Consider the following 22,976-nt stretch of genomic DNA (forward strand, 5'->3'; position numbering starts at 1 on the left):
TCCTTTCCTCCGGGGGGCAGGCCAGGAGCAGTGGTCGCTTTTTCTTTCCAGCGCCCGGGGACCTTCATTGGACCATCATTGGACCAACTTCAGATGTTGTCGTCACTGGTCGGATGACGATCTTCTGCATGTTCTTAGTGGGGGGTTATGTACGGAGGAACCCCCTGGGGGGTACGGGGAGAACATGCAAACTCCACACAGAAAGAGCTGCTCACTGTGAGAGAGCCTGCAAGCTGCCACTTAGGACCTTGTGAGAGCACCTTGGAGGACTCTGAACAACAACACAGTACTGCAGGAATGAGTCCGGAAGTAGCATGTTGGCTCCTCAGGGGAAAAGGCTATGGGGTTTAGAATGGGCATTTGACTTCACTGGTCCACACTAACTCAAATTAATAACTCATTAACTCAAATCAACTCTCAATAACTGTCAAACTAGATGAATGATGAATAGTTTGACAGTTATTGACAGTTGATTTGAGTTAATGAGTTATTAATTTGACCAGGATATGGTCCGCCCACTCGCTTTCTGCGGACCATATCCTGTAGAATCCTGTATCCTGTAGACGCATGTCTGAAAAGGGCTTTTGATGTGTCCTATTTACTGTGATTCATGAAGAAATTGCATAAATATACTGTTCTCCCAAAGACACACCATCACCTTGACAATGTCAGAAAATTAATAGTAGTCAAAGAGGGGAATTCAATGAATTACCTCTGGTCGCCTAGCCCAGACATTATTTGAACAATGTTATTTACTTAAGCAAACTTGCTTCTTTATTTACACAGCTAATATTGACATTGTCACACATTTGAAGTATGTTGGTTTAACTACTAACTAGACGTAGGGAATACATGACAAGGACTGACATTTCACTCACCACCCCAACCCCAAGGAAAAAGGATACTGTTCATAAGAGATGGAAGCCAATTATGCCCCAGATTGCACCAAGATGATGTCCTAGCTTAACTTTGTATACATTATAAAGGTAGATTTATGTATACATATTTTCAAAATACAATTCAAAATTATATCTTTTTTTCTTCTTCCAGAAAATGATCTGGGAGCTGCTAAACTGCAGCCGCTCTGCCAGCGATGCGGACCTTGTACTAGAGCACACATGGGCAAAATATGGCCCGCCCCCTGTGTGGCCCGTGATGGAATTGCAAAAAAAAAAAAAAAAAAGATATATTTTTACGGTGCACCTGAACGCAACATGCAAGATACCTGCTGAATACGTGTCCAAATGTTCATGTCATTCTGGCCAATACTCCACTTCTGTTATAACATTTCAGTCTGGAATATGGAATAATAGGCTATCTTTCAATAATCTGTATGACTAAAAGGCTAAAAGTAATCTCTATGTCATTTCTTGCGGCCCTGGGGCAAAATGTGGCCCCAGGGCCGGACTCAAAGAAAAACAAATGACCCCCAAAAGCTCAATAAAAGGCAGAATTATGTTAATAAATCTAATCTGCTACAGCCATTGGATTTGTATCACTATTATATCAGGAGATTAACAAGAAATTACCAATCACAATGGGAGAGAGGGTTAAAAATAGGGAGACTCCCGTGAAAATCAGGAGTGTTGGCAGGTATAATCTCCAATGTGTGGCCCTTCGCTTACTTGATGTAAGTCAGTATGGCCCTCAGGGGAAAAAAATGGCCACCCCTGTACGAGAGGCTCGGGTTGTGATCAGGAGTTCACTGCATTTTTAGAAATGGCTGTGTAATGCCAAAATGATCTAGTATCTGTAAGTATCTATGCTTAGTGTACAAAAACGACTTTGATCATTGTGAAATTACTGAACGGAACTCTGAATATATTCCAATAATTAAGCATTTTTGTATATTGATTGGTTGAATGTCATTATTGTTGAGGTGGCGTCCTGTTGGCAGTTGGCACTGGCCTCCAGGTTGTCCTCTACACTAAATATCATTAAAGTGAATATAGACTGGTGTCATAGTTCATCATTTAGTAGAGGACAGATTAGTTCAAAGCAATGGAATTCCCCTATTGGTGTGTGGTGTTGTCAACATTATCTGTCCAAATGACTCCTCACATTCAGGATTCTATGCCAGCTCCCAGAAGGTGAAAGTTTTCTTTTACTTTGTGATAAAGCAATCAATCACTAGAAGTAAAAACAATCCCCTTCATCAAGTGAACTTTATTCCCTTGAAGAACCTGCCATGGGTTTAATGTGCATAAACATACAGATTATTTGAAACACTGTTACAGTATTAATGATTCATTTTTGGTAGGGTGATGATTAAAAATATTGTTCCAGCCTCCCAATAGCTTCTGTAAACTTTCAAAGGAGTATAATAACTGGAAATGACTCTTCTCCTTTTTCCAAATGGGCGTAAGGTATTTATGCAGTGGCTGTGAAGGGGTTAAAAATAGTCTTAACACCTTGGCTATGGGAATCATGGGGCACTGAACATGAGGTCAGCAGTTTTGACCTGTATATCATTTCGACCATAACGGTGACCTGCACCTTTAACGTGAAACAATGACTCAGCGCTTTGCCTCGTAGCACTCCTCTGTAAATTGAAGCACCATCACTAACACGCTGGGCGCAAGAAACATGTTACAATGTCCATGTTACAGTCTACTGCGGTGTTTCTCAACGAGGGGGTTCCAGGGGGTTCCAGAGGGTCCCCAGCAATTTGAAATGTTAAACAATTACAATTGTAAAACAATTGGAGAATGTAGAAGAATGACTGTTTTGGTCATAGTTTCATTGTCATCTCTCTACCTACACTGGTTCTCAAATTGGGGTCCTTTAAGGGATGTTCTCAGGGGGTCTCCAGCAAAAAGGGGAATCGTTTATTTTCACTATAAATTCCATCCATAAGTAACATGACAGAATGTATGACTGTTTAGGTCATGGGTTTCACATACTTTCTGTAATAAAACTTCTAAAAGCAAAAATCTTATCAGATGGGAAACCCTGGGACAAAATCTTATCAAATGGGGGGGGGGGGGGGTGGTCTAATTGGTGTCAGTTTAGGGGTCCTTGACAAGTTGACATAAAAAAGTTTGTGAACCACTGACCTACAGTACAGAGTTATGGAATTCTGTAGTTATGTGGACTACAGTAAATTGGGTCCTTGATACAGGTTGAGAATCACTGGTCTCCAGTATCAGTATTATTATTAATGGTAGTGGTAGCCATATGTAGCAATAACCTTATCACCGACGATATGGATTGTTGACCCAAACGTTCAGATAGCTTCCTATAAAAAGCTCTAGTGTAAATCAAAACGAAGTAATGACTCACCAGCAATTAATCTTTTAATCTCTAATGAGCCCTTGGTCACATTTTATGAGTAAATCTCCTTTACACCAGGACGATAACTTCGGGCCTAACTGGCTATAAAACATATTGAAGTCATTATACAGTCAAAGCTCTATGTGCCTTGAAATTGCTCTCAGGGCATGCAAAGATAATGATATCACATTTTTGTCCAATCCCAATTAAGTTATAATATTTGCAATAAACACATGCATAGCACAATGCCTCAGCACAATCTTGCTTAATCTACCAAAAATGCTCAACACTGGCTGGTAATTCATTTTCTGTAGTGTTTGTCTGGACTCTGGGATTAAGAAATGTGATGATCGTGGCTTTGTATTGGAAACAATACAGTTGACATTCTAGCACCTGTTTGACTGGTCTCTCCCAGTCAATACCTACATCTTCTTGTTACCTGCTTCTATTATTCTGATGACAGCAGTCTTCACCTCTACAACAAAATAGAGATACTATGTTACAACACCACAGCTTTTTCTTTGCTTTCTTTCCCCCCAGAATATTCCATGTCTTTTCCCACTGAGCACAATATTCCATGTCTTTTCCCACGGAGCAGTAAATAGAAGAAGTAGAGTGACAGGAAACACAGGAGAGAGATGATGACATATACGCCACAGCCTGCTGTGCCACAGAGTACCTGCACATAAAGTTATTATTCAGTTGTCATATTAGTAGAGACATAGCCATTAGGGGTGTGCCGATTAATCGTTTTTTAGATGCATCGCGATGAGTCACGTGACGATTAAAATCGATTCACAATGTTCGATTATCGATTTGCAAAAAATTGCATTTTTTTTTTTTTTTTTTTTTTTTTTTTGCTTTATTTGCAAAAAATACGGTATTTCGCCCGGAAAACAGTTCCTTACCTGTAAAACGAGACCAAAACCGAAGTACTGGAAACTGGAATCACTGAAGAAAGCATGCAGGGTGGCTGTAACATGTGATGCGTGGACTTCAGTCGCAACTGAAGATAATGGAGGTACATTTGTTTGTTTACTTTAATTAATGGATACTGACAAATATACCTTGCTTAAAAAAAATCCTGTTTGGTGAAAAAGATGCATCGAAAATCGTGATTAATCGGAATAATCGTTTAATAATCGAATCGTAGCACCCTTAATCGTAATCGAATCGAATCGTGAGGTGCCTAAGGTGGCACACCCCTAATAGCCATCAAAGTTAATTGTGTCGAGGCTTCTTTGATACTCATAACCTTGTTTATGCACAGTCTTTGGTTGGGAGGATGCTTCATCAGAGCTGCAGAAGCTTGTCATGAAGATGATGGTTGTTGGTTCAGTGGCAGCTGCTGGAGTATGTTGACCTCTTCAGACTTGAACACTTATTTCAGCCAATATAGCCCATTTTACATTTTCTACGTGTTTGAAAGTCACCATCTCATTATCGAGATTATGATAATTGTTTCAATGTTTATTGATTGAACTTGTCTAGATTGGGGACTTGTGTTTGGAATAAGGTGGTACCTTGTCATTTTGAAAACGCATAGAGGTAGAAAAACACAAGTTACCATTGTTTGTTTTGTAGACAAAATAATGATTCTGTGTAACAGGGTCAAAATACATTGGAATTTCTTGCCATCTATTTGTCTGATGTTGTCAGTTGCTCGTTATGGAAATAGCTTAGCCGGTAGCACAGCTGCAATCATCAAATCCGAGGAGAGGCTGTCCCTGACAGTAAATTTGTTATTCTAATTATTTTGGATAAGCAAGTGAAGATGCTGTTTGAGGCAAAGCGCTGCTCAATACAAATGACTCGGTTCGACCGTCTGAGTAGAATGCAAATTTTCTCTTACCTCCCTGCTGTGTGCGTTTGAATTATAGAACCACCTTTTGAAACGACCACATGCATATCAGCAGATAACGGTTATGAGTTTGCATACAAAGAATGCCTTTAACTGAACAATGCTGCTTATTTGTTAGACTTGGGCAGATATTTTGCTGCAGGTCTGTAAACAGTGTTAGAAGTGTGTGTAATTGGTCATAGGCAAGTAGTAAAAACAAACTCTAACAAATATGTTTGTTCTGATGTCTCAAGCTTAGATAGACAGACAGGCAGACAGACAAACAGACAGACAGTTAGTTAGTGGTTAAACAACCCACCCTTGCTTCGAGATGCTGATTAAGCCGAAGCTCAATTTCTTTCCAAATGTAGCCTAGCTGTCTCACCACATTTTGGTGGATTTAGCAATGATGAGAGTAAAAGCACACAGCAGGGAAGTGCTATTTCACACTAAGTTTAACATCTGCCATCTGCAATATCCTGTCCTGTCTGCCACTGCCATAGCACTATTACACCCACATCATACAAATGGGTATGGGGGAAATCTCCATGAAATGACAAAGAAATGTCAAGTTTTTCAGGGTTAATGTGAAGAAAATACGAGTATGCATTAAATGTATTGTTTTTTCCAAGATATTTGATTGAACTCTATGAAGCGCAGCCCTTGTCATGTATTTCCAACATATTCCCATTTCCAATGTTTGTTGTGGATCGATGTGCTACAGCTGAAGAGGAGCCGAGCGGTAGATCAAGCCCTTTAGCTGACACAGTATTCGGTTTAGGTGCTGTTTTGCATACGCTACATGCAAATTCATGCAAATTCTTCAATACATCAGATACACAAGTGTTATGTGTTCAATGAAAGCTCTAGGTCTCCTCTTCCTCCTACGTTCCAGTCAGTATGTTCTGCACTGGATTATGTGCAAGTAGTTCTGTTCAGGTAGTACTCGCTTATTGATCAAATCATGACTTTGCTCGCTGTATTAATATTTTTTACGTTATGCAGGTGGGCCACTAGTGTGCCGTGGAGGTACTGCAGGTGGGCCGCGAGTGGTCAGCCAACATTCCCGATTTTCGCGGGTAATCAAATGGTTGTAGCAGGGTCATTTTTAAAGCTCCAGTGGAGATCCTGTTATCAGAAGAAACTAGAAGAACGTAGGCATCCATTGCTAACAAGCATAATATGCTAGCTTTTCGGGAGGCGGGCTAAATAATTCTCCAAATGTAGGTAAAATTTTGGCGAGGGAAAACTAATTCAAAAGTAATTCAAAATTAATTTCCTTGACCTCTCAGCTCAATTTATCTGAATGAAAATGTGTTCAATGGGTACCCACAAGTCTCCCCTTTACAGATAAGGTAGCATTTTTCACAGTTTAGCATTAATAGCTTGTAGATTGATTTCTTCTGTTTCTCATTACATTTTATCTCAACAAATGTGTTATGCATGCAAATACTTCTGATGAGTAAGGGGGGAGAAAATGTTGGCAATCTGCTTTGGGGTATTTTGCTGAAATGTTTTTGTATGTGGATTATTAATTTCCCTTATGCCCAAATTCACATGCTCTGTTAATGAAATAAAACAACATTATATACAGTATATATAAAAAAAAACATAGGGAAATACATCATCTTAGTGTGCTGTGTTGATCAGAGTTGTGATTAAAGGGTTGGGTGGGCCCGGGAAGATTTTCAGATTTCAAAGTGGCCTGCGGCATTCTTAAGTTTATACCATAGACATAGAGAGTCAAAACAACTCAAGATTTAGATCAAATCAATGACAACTTCCAACTTTGCCAAGCGATTTTCTTTCATTGAGTACGTTATTTTTCTTTGTTTCTTCTTCCTCAGAAATATAAATGAGCTTTCTGGTCACCCTGTTTTGAACCTTTTCCATAGACAAACTATCTCTTCTTTCTGTTGAACCAGTGGAACCAATCCAAGTTTTCAGTATCCTTTTAGCCGACGCCTGGAGGATACTGCAAGCCACATAGTCCATCATTTGGCATACATGATGACACTTATATAACTGGGAGCACGAGGCGCATCCAAGATCTTTACATCAATTTGCTTGGCGCTGACAGCACGCTCCACCAGCACATCCTGGTAGCAAGATTATAACCTAAATGCTCATTCAAGAGTAAAACTAGCACTATAATGTGAACGTGTATGACAGGGAAATAGAGGTATGGAAACAAATGAAAATGACTTGTCTCTTTTCTGTCTGTAATTGACTGACTGTAACTGACAGTGTATCCTTTCTTCTAGAACGTATAACTTGAGTTTTGGCAGTACTAGCCTCCATTTTGAATGCGAAGAGCTGAAAATATATAGGATCTTTTGTTAAACCATTTGTGATTCTGCTAAGAGGAAACGCCAGCATGAAGATGTCTGCTGGGAATTTAACCTTGGATCTTAAGTCCGTGGGTTTTGTAACCTCACGAGCAACACCATTAACATGAAGGTCAAACCGTGCTGAGGAAAGCACAAAACCCTTTTGAACAGCGACTGGTTGGGGACCAACCGGTGCTGAATTAGTACACGATATGTAGTATTCTTGCAGGAATCAATTGCATTGTAGGACCTTCTCTCTTCCCTAACCAATGGGTTGCAGATAAAGGTTGTTTCTGTCAAGCCAAGCAGTCCTTTTTAAAACCAAATGATCAATACAAGATATGTACCGTAAATTCCGGACTATAAGCCGCGGCTTTTTTCCCGTTTTTTGGCCCCTGCGGCTTATATAACGGTGCGTCTTATCTATGGATTTTTTTCAGAAAAAAAAAAAAAAAAAAAAAAAAATCTCTCTTTTTTAGCACTCTTTCTAACTATAAATCCACTTCTGTTTTAATTTCCTCTCTTGCCCTCTTTTCACCACACCGCGGACACTGTGTGCACTGTAAAAATAAACAAAGGTGGTGTTGTGTTATGTTGTTTTGTTGAAATGTTACGGTAATACGGTAAATGGGAGCTTCCTCAAACAGCCATCTCTTTCCCGACAATCCCCTCTGTGCGTGACCACTTACATATGGTAATTACGGTAAGCAAACGGCCACAAGCCCATCAACTCCCTCCCCCGACTACCAGGAGAAAATCACAAACTTCGGCGAATTCACACAAAGGAAGATCAAGGAATATTCCATCGAACCGGAGCAGATCATAAATATGGATGAAGTGCCTTTGACGTTCGACCTGCCACTCACTCGGACTGTTAACAAGAAGCGCCCTGGAGGATTCTTTCACCAAAAAAAAGCTTTGCTCGTTCTCGACAGCATGAGAACGAGCAGTAGATGATCATGAGGTGGTTTTTCAGACGTGTCGATATAGCAGTTTATCGCAAAAGTGTAATGGAAACACATTTTTCGCATTTGCACGTCATGTGACCCATATTATCCCTTGGAAAAGGAGCGGAAAATAAGTTTGGTAAGTAAGGTTCGATAGCCGTGTCAAAACCTCCGCAGCAAGTGGAAAACTTTGAAGCAACGCTACCTAGCAGAAAGACGAGTGTTGTGCAAAAGCGTAGCCGGGCAAATTAGATAATGTTTAATGGCAGAAATCGGTCCATGGTGACAGCAGGCTGCCTGTGTGGCGCGCATTTGGCACAGCGGCGAGATGAGAGGATGAAAAGCACACACTGGTGCGGTGGTGCTGTCTGAAGTGAATACAGTGACTGAGTAGGCTAATACATTGCACACGTTTCAGGTGCAATTATAGAACCAAATCAGCCTTTTCCCCCCTCCATCTCTAAATCGGACCAGTTGTAGGCTATTAGGCTACCTTTTTTCCTCTGCCTGTCGCGCTGACTGCATTCACGCAGCCAGCAACATTTTGCGACTCATTTTCTTTTGAATTGATAATCAGGCTCGTTTATATGCATTGTAACTTCATGTTGGGATTTCCATTGACCATTGGTTGGATTTGAGCATGCAGGGGACGGGATATGGGGCAGATCCCCGTGCGTAATCACTGTGGCAGCTGCTGCAACGGGGAATCACTCAAACGCAACTTCAATGGAAACGCCTACAAGTCGCAATTGTACATTGTCGAAGTTGTAGAAATATCGCAATTCTTTTGCGAAAAACTGTAATGGAAACACAGCTATAGATGAAGAGGAGTTCGTTGGTTTTGAGTGACAATGAAGGAGAGAGGAGAGTGGTTGACGAAGCCACCCTGAACCTGTTCGTTTCCGACACTGAAGATGAGGACTTTGGTGGTTTCAGTACGCAGGAAGAAGAGGAAGACGAGCATTAGTGACTTGACTTCTCTGGTTACAGGTTTGCTGCACATATAGCCTATTGTTGTGTGATTTTGTCTGGGGATTAGTGACCTGACTTTTGTTTTGTTTTGTTGAAATGTTAATAAATGGGAGCTTCCCCAAACAGCCATCGCTTTCCCGACATTCCTCTCTGTGCACGAACCCTTTCATATGGTAATTAAACATCAAAACACCCGCGGCTTATAGTCCGGTGCGGCTTATAGAAGAAAAAAATAGTCAATTTTGGTCCCGCGGCTTATACACCGGTGCGTCTTATAGTCCGGAATTTACGGTATATCAACAACTGGCAGTCATTTTAATACTTTCAAATCCTACACAAAATTGTGGTAGTATTCTCCTGTCTATCACTACTTGTGATTACTCAACACTTTTTTTTAAATATACATAAATTTGTATTTGTTTGGTATAGGAGCACTTAACAGTTGCACTCTGTTCATGACTACAGCTATTACTGTGAAAATATAATAGAATACTCATTTAAAGCAGTCTCCTTTACTAAAAGTTTAAATCATTTTGAACTTAAAGCACTCAGCCCTCCACTACTGAAAACATTCTATACAGTAATCTGTACAGTAATGGTGAAAATGATTGAACATGAGTTTAACTTTCAATGAGTTTAATTGACAAGCTTTCAGTGTGGTCTTGACTATATTTCAATCACGAAGACTGACTTCCACAGCATAATTTAGTCATTTTAGTGCAACCCATGCTGTACATGCCCCTTTCTCCATTTCCCAATATCCAATCAGCTAAGGACATCTGTCTCTACTGATCTGCTGAGCCAATCACCTAAGCGGTGGTGGTGATATATAGAGCCCTTGCTACTACGTCATTACTGACATTTGTGCCGTCATCCTCAGCTGCTGTTCATCATCACTGGAGCAGTTGTCTCGCCCCACCCCCTCCCCTGATCACCAGCAACGTCATGGCTCCTGTAGAAATCCCTATGGGGGGATTATCTATCCTATACGTCACTGACGCCCCCGCCCCCTCTCCCATCTCAAGAGGAGCGTCATATCATGGAGTCATACGCCACATTTAAACTGGTTATTTATTCAATAAAGTTTAGTCTCTCGTGATTGAAATGAGTTTAATTGGCAAACTTGAATGAGTTGAATTGACATTTCTCTTGTCTCTTGTGCTTTCCTCACCAGATCTTCCTGCTGGCCTGCCCACCATGTAAAACAGCCATGGTTGTATTCAGGTCGGTGCTCAGACGTCACCCCCTCCACCCCCACCCCCCCCCCCCCCCTTCCCACAGCCAGTGAGAGGCCAAGTTATTATGCTGCTCTCTGCTGGTTGAACTTGATATACAGTATAATTATATGACAGTGTGTACTGAATTAAACATGGATTTCATGTCCAATTAAAAGCCATTTTCCTTTGATTGTAATTACTTACAGGCTACGACAGATTGAATTTGGTTTTAACAGTGCTTTATTTCAATCAACTTCTGGGGGGATTGTGACTTATGACATAACTTTTAACTTGATCTAAACTATGGTTTAGGCAGTTAATTATTCATGAGGAATGAATTGTCAGTGGGGGAAATGAAGTGGGATTAGCTCAGGAATGAATACAAAGAGGGTCATGGGAATCAAACAATGGCGGCTGCGATATCTAAGCAATCTGTTGCCGTCTTGCCGGAAATGACCATAAAGCACTAAAAATATGTGAAAAACCTGTGATGAAACATCCCCAACAAACCTCTGATGTGAGGAACATAAAATACATAAGTCAGATGGTAAGATATTAAAATATTTATTATCGCTCTCATGCTCTTTCATATTGTGAATTGCGTGTGCTGCTTTTTATATGCAGCTCAAACATGCAAAATCAAGTAGAAGTGTATTTGCACTTCAAGTGTCAGTATTTGCTATACTAGCTATTAGCTAAGATATCAACATGTGACAGGACATGCTCAATGATTTCAGTAAGGGATGCACAACCACATTACTGCTTTGGATGTGTAGAGGTCTTTATGGGTCCAAGACATCGTGCCCGAACCCAAAAAGACAAGTAAATGTAGTAACCCAGAACCAAACTGGACCCATCTATTATTATAAAGCTGAGACTCGGACCCGTACAGAACCAGTTGTCGGACCCAGACCTGCCGTCGCTTCTTTTGAATGGACCCGAGACCCGGCCGGGTCTGTGTCGTACTCTCGGGTATTCGGGGCATACCCGAAGACTCCTATTTGAATGTCATTCCTAAAGATGACTCTTGATCAGTATATGTGTGTACTATTGGCAGGAAAAAAAGACTGCGGAGGTTGTTGCTTATAGGAGGAGAAATGTGCCGACTAGGATGATCTTCTGGGGAGAAAGATTACCGTAAATTCCGGACTATAAGACGCACCGGTGTATAAGCCGCGGGACCAAAATTGACTATTTTTTTCTTCTATAAGCCGCACCGGTCTATAAGCCGCGGGTGTTTTGATGTTTAATTACCATATGAAAGGGTTCGTGCACAGAGAGGAATGTCGGGAAAGCGATGGCTGTTTGGGGAAGCTCCCATTTATTAACATTTCAACAAAACAAAACAAAAGTCAGGTCACTAATCCCCAGACAAAATCACACAACAATAGGCTATATGTGCAGCAAACCTGTAACCAGAGAAGTCAAGTCACTAATGCTCGTCTTCCTCTTCTTCCTGCGTACTGAAACCACCAAAGTCCTCATCTTCAGTGTCGGAAACGAACAGGTTCAGGGTGGCTTCGTCAACCACTCTCCTCTCTCCTTCATTGTCACTCAAAACCAACGAACTCCTCTTCATCTATAGCTGTGTTTCCATTACAGTTTTTCGCAAAAGAATTGCGATATTTCTACAACTTCGACAATGTACAATTGCGACTTGTAGGCGTTTCCATTGAAGTTGCGTTTGAGTGATTCCCCGTTGCAGCAGCTGCCACAGTGATTACGCACGGGGATCTGCCCCATATCCCGTCCCCTGCATGCTCAAATCCAACCAATGGTCAATGGAAATCCCAACATGAAGTTACAATGCATATAAACGAGCCTGATTATCAATTCAAAAGAAAATGAGTCGCAAAATGTTGCTGGCTGCGTGAATGCAGTCAGCGCGACAGGCAGAGGAAAAAAGGTAGCCTAATAGCCTACAACTGGTCCGATTTAGAGATGGAGGGGGGAAAAGGCTGATTTGGTTCTATAATTGCACCTGAAACGTGTGCAATGTATTAGCCTACTCACAGTCACTGTATTCACTTCAGACAGCACCACCGCACCAGTGTGTGCTTTTCATCCTCTCATCTCGCCGCTGTGCCAAATGCGCGCACACAGGCAGCCTGCTGTCACCATGGACCGATTTCTGCCATTAAACATTATCTAATTTGCCCGGCTACGCTTTTGCACAACACTCGTCTTTCTGCTAGGTAGCGTTGCTTCAAAGTTTTCCACTTGCTGCGGAGGTTTTGACACGGCTATCGAACCTTACTTACCAAACTTATTTTCCGCTCCTTTTCCAAGGGATAATATGGGTCACATGACGTGCAAATGCGAAAAATGTGTTTCCATTACACTTTTGCGATAAACTGCTATATCGACACGTCTGAAAAACCACCTCATGATCATCTACTGCTCGTTCTCATGCTGTCGAGAACGAGCAAAGCTTTTTTTTGGTGAAAGAATCCTCCAGGGCGCTTCTTGTTAACTCATTCACTGCCAACAACGTATGAACACGTTTTCAGAATCCAGCTGTTCCCTGCCAACAACGTGTTTACACGTTTTTGGCATCGATTTTTTTTTTTTGACGGTGGGTTGTGCATCTAAGCCTTTTACATCTCTTATATAATTATTGGAGCCACCGAACGTTTACAACCCATTCCACCGACCCACTAAGTGGCAACAGTGCTCTCCTTGCTAGAGGAAGGAAAGCATTTTTTTAACTTGTCAAGCCATTCTCAGCCCAGCCATTCTCCTTTTCGCGCTGATTGCTGGCGATGCGGGATTGCAAATTTACATAATAGATTCAGCCGATCTACTATGATCGGGTGATAGATTACAGGTGCAGGAACACACTTTGAAACACGCAGCATAAATATGACCAGAATCGCAAAAGCTTCTCTCAACCAAAACTCCAAACGAGCGAGTCCCTCCCGACTTCCTCAAACAGCGGCCCAGACATGCAGGCACAGCAAAGCACTGACTGGTGACAAGCTTGTCCGCCCACGGAGGGCGGAGTTGAAGCAACTCGAGAGGGAGGGAGAGAGAGAGAGAGAGAGAGAGAGAGAGAGAGAGGGAGGGAGAGCGAGAGGGAGGGAGAGAGAGAGAGAGAGCGAGAGGGGGAGGGAGAGAGAGAGAGAGAGAGCCAAAAATGAATGGTTAAAGTGACCCTTCCATCCAATTTCACAAAAAGCCGTTTATCTCTGAATATTATTTTTCACGCTAAAACCATGCTGTATTCAACTGCTAATGCTTACATAACTACTAACTCTACAAACTAACTCTTTTAGACAGAGAAAGTACACATTCTATTAGTACTTTTGAGATATTGTATGTTCACAAACTCCAAGCTGAAACGAATCCTCGGCTCTTATAAAATGAGCCATAATCCTCAAAAAACGGCTTGGCAGAAGCTAACTACAGCAAAGAAAAACGTCTGGCAGTCAATGTGTTAACAGTCCGAGTGAGTGGCAGGTCGAACGTCAAAGGCACTTCATCCATATTTATGATCTGCTCCGGTTCGATGGAATATTCCTTGATCTTCCTTTGTGTGAATTCGCCGAAGTTTGTGATTTTCTCCTGGTAGTCGGGGGAGGGAGTTGATGGGCTTGTGGCCGTTTGCTTACCGTAATTACCATATGTAAGTGGTCACGCACAGAGGGGATTGTCGGGAAAGAGATGGCTGTTTGAGGAAGCTCCCATTTACCGTATTACCGTAACATTTCAACAAAACAACATAACACAACACCACCGTTGTTTATTTTTACAGTGCACACAGTGTCCGCGGTGTGGTGAAAAGAGGGCAAGAGAGGAAATTAAAACAGAAGTGGATTTATAGTTAGAAAGAGTGCTAAAAAAGAGAGATTTTTTTTTTTTTTTTTTTTTTTTCTGAAAAAATCCATAGATAAGACGCACCGTTATATAAGCCGCAGGGGCCAAAAAACGGGAAAAAAGCCGCGGCTTATAGTCCGGAATTTACGGTAAATGACGTATATATTTTTTATAGCTGTTCTGGTTGTTGATCAGTTCATAAACTCGGTCTCCTCTTCATCCTGTGGAGCGGCTCCAGCGTGTAATTGATATCAGTTTGACATGAGAGATTAGAGTCCTGGTGTCTGGCATGCATAAAGACTTCATCTTCCTAAGCACTGATTGAAGCTTCCTGTGACATTGCAATAGCCTTTATACTTAGCTCTTTGTAAAACTATATTTTGAAGTAGGCTGCCGCTAATATTTTCCATGTTTTTTCTTATGTTCTGGAGGCCCAAAAATTGGCAGGTGGGGAATTTGAACACATTCCAGCAGCACTGCTGTGTTTTCCCAGTGTCCTTGGTTGTCACAACAGTTAATTTGGCTCATTGCTCAAGGACAACACGAGATGAAGAGAACAGTCAAATCAGAGGAGATGGACTAAAGTCCAGAGACTTGTACACAGAAAGTCCTGGACTGGAGTTTTTTTATATGCAGGTTATTGTTGATGACTTGTACACAGAAAGTCCTGGACTGGAGTTTTTTTTATATCCAGGTTATTGTTGACGACGACAAACATCTATCCTTATTTTGGTGCAGCTCTGCAAGTTAAGAATCACACTCCCTTTGTCTGCAGGAGTCTGTAGACTGTGTGTGTATTGAATGGTGAGTGAGCTGGCAGCAGTAGTAGAATATGTGCTAACTAAACGCTGAAATATATGTGAAAAAGTATATAAATTCTTCTTCTTTCTTATTAATTATTGTATGATTCAATGACGGTCTGTACGCTCACTGACTTGACGTTCCTCAGTCAATACTTCCATGAAGATGGGACTGTGCAAAAGCATGCCAAGCAAACACTGAGAGACAGCTGCCGCTAACGGCACCAGGGAGTGCTCCTCTCTCTCTCTCTCTCTCTCTCGTCTTTTCAACAACACACCGCATCATCTGCGCTCACATATTACCACCTATTCCCGGCACTTTTAAAGACACTAATCAGCCCTCACTAATTGGCCAAACTAATAAATCAGTCAGCCTCTCGTTGAGATTTTCATGAAACTGATTTCCCAGCTGTTTAACATGCTGTTCTCTCTGATGCAGTCATGTGTGTAGAGCACAACTAGTCACCATTAACACAGAATCAACTATCATGCATTTGTCCAGCACTTGCGTGTGGACCGAATTCCTCAATGTCAAGTGAACTTGTTTTTTTTTATATGTGTTTTTCAGGCTCCAGGTCCACATGTTGAATGGTGCACTATTGGCTCTAATGTTCCCTGTAGTCAACACTAGACTGGTAAGTAATCACCACTAGAAGGAAATCTTCAATAAAACCTTGCTTTCAATCTCAATAAGCCTTCAACTTCGGTCCTGCAACATCCGCTTTTGCACCCATTTGCAACTTTTTGCCATTGTGTGAGTTTCAGGGTCAGACTATAAACATGGATTGCTCGTTTATAGCCTGACCCCTTTTATTGCATTTCTATTACAACTCAATATGTTTTCTCCCTTAGCATTGGTATGGTAAAAAAATAATAATCACATTTGATGTACTTATTTTACAAATATGTCTTATGATATTGATATGAATTGAGTATAGTCATGCAAATGTGCTGCACGAGTGGAGGAAATTTGAATGATACCCTTTGTATCATTCAAATCCTCCAACCCTGCCTGATAGGAAGGCTTTCTCTCTCCAACGCTTACCAATAAGGACTGCTTACAATGGAGGTATGCAGTAACTTAAAAATCTCCATTTTGACAGTGTTCATTAACCAGTCTGCACATAAGTATAGGACATTTTTGGTTTCTAATACGCTCCCTTTAAAGATCAGATGTTCCTACTACAGAAGAGAAACTGCAAAAATAAATAAATAAATAAATAAATAAATAAATATATATATATATATATATATATATATATATATATATATATATATATATATATATATATATATATATACTGTAGATATATAGATAGTATAGATATACTGTAGATATATAGATAGATATAGATAGATATAGATATAGATATAGATATATATACTTGTGTGGGACACGAAATATATACTTTTCAATCACCATGCAAGTGTTAGCTGCTTGGTTACTCAGCTCTAAGATGGTTCCTACACCAAATGTGCCAAACACAGGTCTGAGGTCTGAGCAGCAATATGCTCAGACATGACTCAACTTCCCATCACAGCCTTTATGGATGCCTGAGAACTTGCATCAGCTCTTCATAAATCTGCCAGTAAAATAATTACGGTAATTATATAGAAAATGTACGAACAAGAATGACATAAAAGAAAAGACTTCCTTATCAAGTATCAGTGATACCTCCAACAGCGTGAAAACATAGAAAGTAATAAGTCAGCAGCTCTCAAGCATATTCAATCCTGCTTCACTATTTGTTCATGAAAGTATAATTTATAGACTTGATGTTGCTTCTGAACCAAAAAGAATCTGAACTGTTTGAGGTGTGAGCAGTCGTAGCTTGCTACTCTGCACATCTTGTCTTTGTGTGACCAGCGGTAATGACTGCAGAATTGAATAGTTTTGTTTTTCCTCCCCTCAGCTGCCGTTTGAGAAGGAGATCTACTACATCCAGCACTCCATGCTCTACCTGGTGCCTCTTTACCTTTTACGGAAAGGAGGTGAGTGCTGCTCTTTTACACCTTTGTTGTCTGCAGTCATTGCCACCCAAGATGCCATCTTTGGTGATCAGTAGGCAAGAATTTGATTATCAAGAAGTTATGGTTTTGAAATTGCAGTTTCTTTACCTGAACAGTGCCGTCACGCAGTACTGTGGCATGTTTTTTGTAGACACTGGACTTTTCTTTGTCTGTTCAGCCATGGTAACTATCACTGGTGCTGTTAACTACCCAATTCTTCTGTTTATTCCAAATAAACCTGTGTTGCAACAGAGCCTCAGACAGAGGTCTCTGTAAGCATCAATTATATCAAACAAAACCTGTGTTGCTGCCTCTGTAAGCATCAAATGTATTACTTCCTTTGCAACAGAGGATTTTTGCCTGGAAAGTCCTATCTGCTGCTACCTACTGAGTCTTTAGAACAGCAAAAGCTTTCATGGACTTGGTAGAGGTTGAATCACTTTTATGTTAGATCAGTCAGTGATAGTAGCACAATTTGAATTTATTTATATGAAAATGTCACCAATTCTTATTTAAATCACCAACCAATCCACCGCCGTCTTTCCCACGGCACAGGCGAGGGCATCATACGCCAAATGAAGGTCATGTAGTGAGCCATTCAGTCAAATGAATTCAACGTTTGTTTCTATGAAGTAAGTAGCCCAGTTGTGTGTCTGCCTCTCCACCATGTTGACGTTCCAAAACAGCCCAGTGGACAGAAATCGATCCGTCAGTAACTCTGTCCGTTTTCTGCCACAGCCAGTGAAATTGGACACGTGCGCTGTGGGCCTGTACATGATCTGTAGTTGTTTTTAAAAAGGTTTTCCTGTTGTCACAACACTAAGGGAAATATAGCTATATCACTCTACAGTTGTTCCCAAAGAACAATTGTGTGATTTGTGTGTCAGGGGAAGGTCGCACCCTTCCTCTGGTCCTAACTATATGAGGAAGAGCACGCTCATGGACAAACTGGACCCCTCTCAGTCTCTCTGCTTCCTGGAACCTGTGAGGTGAAAACCCGGGGCATTCCCTGGATGTAAAATGACTGGCTTGTCCTTCAGATGAGGTTGTGCACAGCTTCAAGTTCTGCAATTCCATAATAGTCCTGTATTCTAGAAATTGGACCCATTTTTCTTGTGTTATTAATGAGCCAGGATTATAGCCACTGGTACTTCTGAGTCTTATGAGGGAAAACGGGTCGTACTGTGAAAAGTACATAAATTATGATTACATTATGATCTTGAACTTCCTTTTTTTTTAACCTGTGCAAGAGCAGCGGTTATTTCACTAAACTGAAAACACTAGACTGAAAATTGCTAATTTCCTCTGTTCACCACCAACCAACTAAGGAAGTGGTTAAAGCCTAGCGCCTCTGTTTATTTAGCTCTAGTTTTCACCTAGGACTCAGTTTATGTTAGTCATTGGTTTAGAGAGGTCGTTTTGGAATTGTGTTCAAAGAGGCATTTCAAAATGTATGCAAACAAGGAAGACATTTTAAGTTGACACTGCAATATCTAAGCTATCATGAAAATGAGGCTGTAATGTGTGACACAGTGTTTTGTTACTGGGCTGAGTGAAAGTTAGGGTGTATTCAAATTCAAGTTCAAGTTTATTTCGCCATTTGCATTAGAATTTGCATCAAAATGCATTGGAATTTCTTGTTCACAAGCCACACACAAAATATAAGAGCAGCACACATAGGACAGTACAAAAAAAGAACAGGGTAAAACATGGGTACAGTCAGCATGTCGACTCAGTGCAACGGTTGTAAAAGGAATAAAAGTAAGCGAAATTAATAAAATCAGATCAAATCAATAAAGTGCAATGTGCTAAGTGCTATTCCGAGTAGCAAGTCCGCACATTAAGACCAGGATAAGAGATATAAAAGATAGAATAAAATAGAGTAATAAAAACAACAAAATACTTCAAACAATGATATAAAGTGCACTGGTGCAACTCATTTGTTTAGGAATCGTACCGCCTCTGGGAAGAAGCTGTTTACCAGCCTACTTGTACGAACCTTGTGCTTTGTTGTTCTGTCAGGGCAGCGCTCCCAGCGGTAGCGTCTACCTGAAGGTAGCTGGGTGATGAGACCGTTGCCAGGGTGGCTGGGGTCCCTGATTATTTTCAGGGCCCTGTCACGGCACCTTTTAATATAGATGCCTTTTACTGAAGGCAGATCAGCACCAATGATCCTCTGAGCTGTTCTCACTACTCTGTCAATAAGAGTACGGTCATCTATGGAACAGCTTCCATACCAAGCCGTTATGTTCCCCGTGAGGAGGCTCTCAATGGTGGATCTGTAAAAATTGATCAGTGTCTTGATGGATACACCAGCTTTCTTTAGGCATCTCAGAAAGTATAGACGTTGTTGTGCCTTTTTTACAATTGAGGTACAATTAAGAGACCATTTAAGGTCCTTAGATATATGCACTCCTACGTACTTGAAGCTGTCCACGATTTCAACGTCAGCATCATTTATGTTGATGGGAGTGTGCACTCCCCTGTTTGACCTGAAGTCAACAATGACACACCTATATATGACACACCTATATTCACACCTATCTCGTTTGGAGCAGTTGTTCCGAAACAGAGAGCGTTTTCCCCCTTGGTGCGGTTCGTTTGGGGGAGTGTGAACACAGCAATCGCACTCGGATGCGGGACAAAACAAGCGGACCGAGATCGCCAAGAAAGGGTGGTCTCGGTCCGTGCGGTTCGTTTGTGGTGAGAACGTGATCCGACCTCGATCCGCCACAACTGCAGGAAACAGTGCGCATTTTTGGATAAACCAGCTGCCGTAGTCAGCTGCGCTGTGCGTAATGGCCTGAAGAACGAGCATTTTTATCGTTTAAAAACATCTTCGTTCAGATCCTGTTTTGGCGACTTGTGACTTGCATGGATAAACTTTGTGGGATTTTTGGATCATCACATCAGCAGTTTGAACTCAATCAACTTACCTCTGGTCTCCATTCAATAAATGAAAACAAGTCGTGGTAATCAGAGCCAGCCTTCTTTGTGATAAGATTGTCTGGTTCAATCAGACAATCAGACTGATTGCATGTCTTCCTTGAAATGTCCGTAGGCTATTATTAAATTATTTATTCATATTTTATTCCTGACAGCACAGGTGTTCATATAGCCTATGTGTAGACTAATCATCTGAAGTCTCCGTGATAGTAATAGCAGATCGAAGTTGCAAGGGTCTTTGATCTTCTATCTCCAAATTCCCGATAGCCTAAATAGGCTAAATAAATACATAGGCTTACATAGCCTACATAAATACATAAATAAATAACTTTCTCCCTCTCTCTCCCGATCCCTCCCTCTTTCTCTCTCTCTCTCTCTCTCTCTCCACGCCCGACATAGCCTACAATGTAGGCCTAGGTTTAACAAAACGCATTCTTATAATCATATAGTAAAATCTCTGGGAATTATTTTTTCCATCCCGAGAGGCTATTAGCCTACCGGAGTGTCTCCTTGCCAATCCAGGAGGCTTGGCAATACTATTTGGACCGTTTGTTTTGTGGCTGTGTGAACACAAATGAACCAAGGCACAAATGCAACAATTGTATCAATTAAGTACCTGAATCGGAACAAAGCAAACGACCTACAGGTGTGAATACACCCTTAGAGAAGCAGACTTGTGACTATAAAGTAGATGGTTCAAATCCCCAGGCCATTAACCCACTAATCCTCACCCTGCCCTGTTACTGGGCTGAGTGAGTGTTAACCCAATAACCCTAACCTGTTACTGGGCTGAGTGAGTGTTAACCACTAACCCTAACCTGTTACTGGGCTGAGTGAGTGTTAACCACTAACCCTACCCTGTTACTGGGCTGAGTGAGTGTTAGAGAAGCAGCCTTGTGACTGTAAAGTGGCTGGTTCAAATCCCCAGGCCGGCTGGGGAAATGTGGGTGGAGAAAGTGAACAAGCAAAACTCTCCCCTCCCTCAACAAGCAAGGTGCTAAAGCCTGTAGCAGTATAGCACTGTGCTAAAGCCTCTGTAGCAGTATAGCACTGTGCTAAAGCCTCTGTAGCAGTATAGCACTGTGCTAAAGCCTGTAGCAGTATAGCACTGTGCTAAAGCCTCTGTAGCAGTATAGCACTGTGCTAAAGCCTGTAGCAGTATAGGACTGTGCTAAAGCCTGTAGCAGTATAGCACTGTGCTAAAGCCTCTGTAGCAGTATAGCACTGTGCTAAAGCCTCTGTAGCAGTATAGCACTGTGCTAAAGCCTGTAGCAGTATAGGACTGTGCTAAAGCCTCTGTAGCAGTATAGCACTGTGCTAAAGCCTGTAGCAGTATAGCACTGTGCTAAAGCCTCTGTAGCAGTATAGCACTGTGCTAAAGCCTCTGTAGCAGTATAGCACTGTGCTAAAGCCTCTGTAGCAGTATAGCACTGTGCTAAAGCCTCTGTAGCAGTATAGCACTGTGCTAAAGCCTCTGTAGCAGTATAGCACTGTGCTAAAGCCTCTGTAGCAGTATAGCACTGTGCTAAAGCCTCTGTAGCAGTATAGCACTGTGCTAAAGCTTCTGTAGCAGTATAGCACTGTGCTAAAGCCTCTGTAGCAGTATAGCACTGTGCTAAAGCCTGTAGCAGTATAGCACTGTGCTAAAGCTTCTGTAGCAGTATAGCACTGTGCTAAAGCTTCTGTAGCAGTATAGCACTGTGCTAAAGCCTCTGTAGCAGTATAGCACTGTGCTAAAGCCTCTGTAGCAGTATAGCACTGTGCTAAAGCCTGTAGCAGTATAGCACTGCTAAAGCCTCTGTAGCGGTATAGCACGGTGGCTACATTGGGCAGCTAGCATGTGTGAATGTGAAGCAGGGCGTTGCTGGGAAAAAAGAATAAAGGTTGAAAGGAGGCATACAAATAGCTGAAATATAAACAAGACAAAGTACAAACACAAGGACAGATAGGATTCCATTTGACTGTATGTCTCCTTGGTCACATCTGTAATTTCAAGGTTGCTTATTCTGCCTCCTGTGTTTTTAATTGGAAGAAGCCAATGGATTTGGATGATGTAAGGCAGAGCAGACGAGTGGAAACTCTCCAGCAGTGCCTCAGTGTTCACTGGTAACTCCATATTGGAGCGCCACAAAAGGAAATATTCGACATGTTCTAGTTCAGCTGAAATGAGGCGAGTGTTGTATCCGGATGTGTGTCACGACTCCCCTGGCATTAAACTAACAAAGTGGTAGTCTATTGCCAGGGAGGAAACATGAACAGCGTGTTTGCCACCGTATCTCCCTGACACCTCCCTGTGGCCGGCCCCCGCTGTAGTCTGCTGACTTAATTGACATGGCACTCACTGAACCCGATCAGTGAGTGGAGATGATGGCATTCGACTTCTTTGTTGATTTTTTCAGTTTTTTTTTTTTGCTTGTTTGCTGGTCCATGGTAAACAGGTGGCCAGCATTGGCAGTACAAGATCCATTCGGTACGCTTTCATTCTCTTTAACCCAGAAATGAGTTCAAATGATTCCTGAGCATTCTATTTTTTGCAGGTGTGTACAAGCCGGAGCCCCTGGGGGATATGTGGTGGGCGCTGCTCTCCACTGGCATCCTGTTCCTCTATCACTTCCTCTTCTTGCAGGTCCTTGGCCTGGTAAGACAGAGCCCTCTGCTGGACATATGTGATAATACACTAATGTCTGGGAAACATGAAACAAAACAAAACGATGTGTACAAATAGCTTTAGCCGCCATCACTTTTTAGCCGTGTCACCAGTTTCATTTGGAGGGTTAACAATGAGACAGTTGTCCTTCAATAGTCAGAGATCTAAACAGTCACTT

The 22,976-nt window shown here is 41.6% G+C and overlaps 1 protein-coding gene across 1 annotated transcript in view; it reads left to right on the top strand.

The window, feature by feature from the left end:
- tmem164 (transmembrane protein 164) overlaps positions 1-22,976 on the top strand; it is a 44,107-nt gene that overhangs the window by 19,739 nt on the left and 1,392 nt on the right. The window contains exons 2-5 of the mRNA XM_083642054.1: positions 10,537-10,586; positions 15,764-15,830; positions 17,109-17,187; positions 22,689-22,789. Coding sequence (XP_083498180.1) covers positions 10,537-10,586; positions 15,764-15,830; positions 17,109-17,187; positions 22,689-22,789 — 297 coding nt within the window. The remainder of the gene's footprint in view (positions 1-10,536; positions 10,587-15,763; positions 15,831-17,108; positions 17,188-22,688; positions 22,790-22,976) is intronic.

This window comes from Poromitra crassiceps, assembly GCF_964638095.1.
Source record: "Poromitra crassiceps genome assembly, chromosome: 1".
NCBI lineage: Eukaryota > Metazoa > Chordata > Actinopteri > Beryciformes > Melamphaidae > Poromitra > Poromitra crassiceps.